The sequence below is a fragment of the Rhododendron vialii genome, chromosome 2a (assembly GCF_030253575.1).
Source record: "Rhododendron vialii isolate Sample 1 chromosome 2a, ASM3025357v1".
NCBI lineage: Eukaryota > Viridiplantae > Streptophyta > Magnoliopsida > Ericales > Ericaceae > Rhododendron > Rhododendron vialii.
In genome coordinates, this window is record NC_080558.1 from 21,179,493 (window position 1) to 21,184,103 (window position 4,611).

General features: G+C 42.3%; 1 protein-coding gene across 1 annotated transcript; it reads right to left on the reverse strand.

Annotated features, from left to right (window-relative positions):
• Positions 1 to 2,604: 2,604 nt before the first annotated feature.
• Positions 2,605 to 3,912, reverse strand: LOC131317306 (uncharacterized). Its single transcript, XM_058346865.1, has 3 exons — positions 3,415 to 3,912; positions 2,977 to 3,270; positions 2,605 to 2,781 (listed from the first exon to the last, which is right to left on the reverse strand). The coding sequence occupies exons 1-3, from the start codon at positions 3,910 to 3,912 to the stop codon at positions 2,605 to 2,607; spliced, it is 969 nt and encodes a 322-aa protein (XP_058202848.1).
• Positions 3,913 to 4,611: the final 699 nt, after the last annotated feature.

The window sequence follows — 4,611 nt, forward strand, 5'->3', positions numbered from 1 at the left end:
GGCCCACCAAAATAACCTGTATAACTTTTATTCTTCTGCTACCAATTACACCTTCACGATCACGTGCACAATTGAAACATTTTTAAGGCCCAATTCTTGAAGCTCTAGCCAAGATCTGGAATGTATTTCAATCTATTCTCCAAAATTCCTACAATACAAAAATCAAGCATTAAAACACCAAGTGATAAAATAAATAGACTTAACAATGATAAATTAGGGGGCACGTATGTGAACATTTACGCGCCTATCACACCCCCCAACTTACACTTTGCTAGTCCCGAGCAAAGAAAACAAAATGCAACTTAAAAAAAATAAATTAAAACCGATAGTTCTTTTAAACCCCCAGGAAGCCCCGGTGGGACGAGTGAAGTTTCGTGAGGGTTTTTAGCAATGATCACCCACAAAACATTGTGAATCCTCTCCACATGAAACCCAAAAACCGTAAGACAGCTCAATGATACCTCAAACAAAGAACACGTAGCCATCGTAAAAAGATAATGAGCATAAGCAGTTCTAGATACTATCAAGTCATAAAAATAAGTCATGACACCGATACTCAGCGTGTGTGAACAAAAGCTTCGGTTACAAGTGAAAAATAACCAAAAGTTCTCTCCGGACCGAGTCTCGACTTCAAATCTCACCGTATCATGCACTCAACAAATGAAATCACTCGAAACAATGTGCATATTACTCTCAATATGTGCAGGCAGAAATTATGTACATGAAAGCAAAGTATCCTTCATAAGTTGACACGAAAAGAAGGCTTTATAAAGTGGACACACGATCTCATGAACAGAATGTCAAGTATTGAAAATTCTCTCTATCCACCAATTCACAACCAATTGCCCATAGGATCAAATAGGACTTCAATTCGGGTTATAACATCAGGTAAGGGAAAGTATTTCAAGGCTAGGTAAAAAATCAAGTGTCCGAGAATAGGCTAACCACAACTCACATAGGGCAAATATAACAATGCATGCCCTCTTTTTCTTCTTTTTTTTTTTTTTCAACTCCGCCACATCTCTCTTTCCTACCTTTAACACAAACTCACATTTAGAACAAGAATTTTTCCTTCCCACAATAATCTGGTGTCTTCCCTTTTTACTTTTTCTTTTCATTTTTTTTATGTTTTTTTTTATGGAAAAGATCACCAATCAGTAAAACTCAATTCACTACATTTACTCTCTCTTCTGAAAAATATACCTCCACACAATTATCTAAGCTTTCTTAAGACACAATATAGATAGAGGAGCTCAACAAGAAAAGGGTATCATGCGAGAGGCTCAAATGGGTTCACAAGAGATAAATGTATGAAAGAAAGAAATGAATCGGCTCTAAATAGCAAAGATGGCCTATAATCCTCTCCAATGGGCAACACAACCATGCAATTTTCCAAATCCAAGAGATAAGTAGGCAATTCAAAACATTTCCAACACTTGACGACAAAAATAATGAGATCAATAACGAATTTACTTTTTTCGTGAGAAACAAGAGTTTATTTGACACCACTCCAAGAAAAGATAAGGCTCTAAACTCACATGGGGCATAAGTCTCCACTAAACTAGCCATCAAGAATAATCAAGTCACAGCTCACAAGCGACCAAAGCCCAAACAGACGTGAAGTGCAAATGTGCTAAAAATAAATGTCATGACCAATTCTTCGCGACAAGCTTGCAAAAAGAACTACAATGCCACCACAATATAATCAAACAATGACTATCACATCTCCAACTCAATCAATGAAGAGCCAATCTCAACAGCTTTCAGTCTCATGCAAAAAGAATTCCACCTTCTTCTTTTTTCATTTTTTTTAACAAAATAAAGAACAAAGTGATCTCCTCCCCCCCCCCCCCAAGCTTGAACTATTCAATGTCCACATTGAAAGCATGAAAAATAAAGATAAGACATAAAGATAAAAGAGAGGATAGATATCACCTCGAAAAAGAAGGGCTAAGTAGAGTAAACTATAAATAGAGGGAGACCCCCCAACTTGGATCGAACAACCTGCAAAATGTTAGCCTCCAAGACAGCAAGAAAAATAACTAAAAGAAATAAACAAGACAAGAAATAAAATGAAAGACACAAAATTAAACCATCCACTTTCTTCACGCGAAAGATACGGGTACTACTTTTCTTCCTAGGCAAAGACTGTGTTTCCCTATTTGTTGGAAGGACAGTATGCGTAGGATTCAACGATATCTTGAGAAGTGGTACCATCTCTAATAGGCTGTCACTCCTTTTGGGGCTGCCAAATTCCTTACCCACCACTCCGTTTGTGAAGCAATCTCCATAGAGTTTGGACATTAAAGTCAGATGGCTCAGACAGAATTATCACTGCTAACTACGCGCCTGCCGTCATACCTAACCTCCTAAGTACTACATACATAGCTTCGTCCAGGTGGCTATACCAGACCATTATGCTAATTTTTCCCATTTTCCAATTTCTACTATTTTTTTTTTGGATTTATTGATTAACAAGAAATAAAAGAACAAGTGTACAAAGATTGTTCCCAAAACCCAAGTCAATGATGGGTACCCCTATTGGTAGGAGCCGGGTCCATTTCTCAGTGAAGAAAGTGGTACGCAAAAGCTACACGTCGAAACTTAAGACAATGAGGCACCCAGCGGCTCAAGAACTGGGTCCCAAGTGGCGCCACACGCATCGTATAACGCAGGCATCTCTATCAAACTCCATACCTCTGAAAAATCTAAGAATGACGCCTCCTTAGCAGTTAAAGCTATCTCCAGAGGATCCTTATACAAAATACTATCGACATGCTCCTGCACCAGCGTGTCAACCAAACTCACCTCATACACTTCCTTATCATCTTTGACTCAGTCATCTATCTTGAAAACATTCACCTCCATTTTCAAGTCCCCAAATGACAATTGGACTTGTCCAGTTTTGCAATCTATGACAGCACTGGAGGTGGCTAGAAAAGGACGGCCAAGGATGATAGGAGTCTTCTCGAAGACCTCCGGTATCTGGCACGTATCTAGGACAATGAAGTCAACTGGAAAAAGAAACTCGCCCACCTGAACTAGAACATCCTCCACCACCCCCTTCGGGATTCTTATACTCCGGTCAGCCAACTGTAGCGTGACCGGTATGGCTCTCAGATCGCCTAGGCCAAGCCTTAAGTATACCGAATATGGGAGCAAGTTGACACTCGCCCCTAAATCCAGTAATGCCTTATCAAATTTCTGGCCTGCGATAACTATAGGGATAGTGGGACAACCAGGGTCTTTGCACTTGGTTGGGATATCGGCCTAGAAAATGGAGCTCACCTGCTCTGTTAGGAACACTTTGTCCTGACTCTTAGTCCTTCGTTTTGAAGTGCACAGATCCTTCAAAACCTTTGCAAACTGAGGAATGGCGTCAATGGCTTCCATCAAGGAGATAGGAAACTGAACTTTCTTGACTAACTCAAGAATCTGAAAGTTCACATTGGCCTTAGGTTTCGCTACCAAGCGATTTGGATATGGAGCAACAGGTGGCGTTTGAGTCATGGGGACTGCAGGTGCCGGCACCACCACTTTAGGAGGCTCTGTCTTTCTCTCTTCCTCAGGGACACTTCCCAAGTCTGGGACGACTGCTGGTGCAGCTACCGGCACCGTGGGTGGCACCGATTTTTTCTTAGGAGGTAAGTCCTTGTCGATCACCTTCCCACTTCTGAGAGTGATGATCGCATTAGCCTCTTCCAGCCTGGGGTTCAAATTACTCGGGCCAGAAGAATCGCCCACAAAATGAGTATTGGCGGCATTGACTTGAGGTTGAGAAGGAAACCTTCTCTTCTCTTGTTGGACTTGTCCAACTACCGCCGTCAATTGAGTCAATTGGGTCCTAATATCACCAATTGCCTGCTTGGTTTGCTCAGTAAAGCTAATTTGAGACTGCATGAGAGCTTTCATCATCTCATCAGTCTGCTTATCCCGCGGGGGATGGTTAATGCCAGGGGGTGGTCCAAAAGATGAAGGACCAAATCCCTGCTGCTGCTGAGGAGGGTAACGAAACTGGGTCATTTGGCCTTGAGGAGGACGGAATTGCTGAACTTGTGGCTGAGGTGGTGCCTGGGGTTGCATCGAGGCTTTTTGATCCCTCCAACTCAAAAGTGGGTTTTGGGCCCACCCTGGATTGTAGGTATTTGAATACGGATCCCAACGTTGGTTAAGTGCGTTCACCTCAGCCTGGTTACTATGGTATGCGTCTTTGACAATGGGAAATGCGGGGCAAGCAGTGATAAGATGCCCCGGACACTCACATAACGCACACACCTCTTCGACTCTCACCTCATTCGCCTGATGGACTTGCTTAAGCTTCAAGTCCTCTAATTATTTAGCCATCTTGTCCAGCTGAGACTGGACATTGTGCTCTCGCACACTAGAAGGAAAAATGCTAGACCTATTGGGTCCCTGTGCAGCCATGGCCCTATCATCGAGGTTGGAAGGTTCCCAACTTCGGTGTTTCTCGGCCAACTCGTCGAGAAAGTCCCACGCATCGTCCGGGGACTTATCTAGAAAATCCTCCTCTTTACAAAGGTACTCCATTTGTTGGACCGTAGCAACATTCAAGCCCAAATAGAAAAATGACACCAACTGGTGTTTTACGAA

Excerpts from the sequence above, each read along its gene's own strand:
- LOC131317306 (XM_058346865.1), bottom strand. The coding sequence starts at position 3,912 with ATGAAAGCTCTCATGCAGTCTCAAATTAGCTTTACTGAGCAAACCAAG. Across the intron at positions 3,271-3,414 it reads TTCTTGAGTTAGTCAAGAAA|GCCGATATCCCAACCAAGTG; the intron begins GTTCAGTTTCCT and ends TCCATTTTCTAG. Across the intron at positions 2,782-2,976 it reads ATACGTGCCAGATACCGGAG|GAGCATGTCGATAGTATTTT; the intron begins GTCTTCGAGAAG and ends ACGCTGGTGCAG.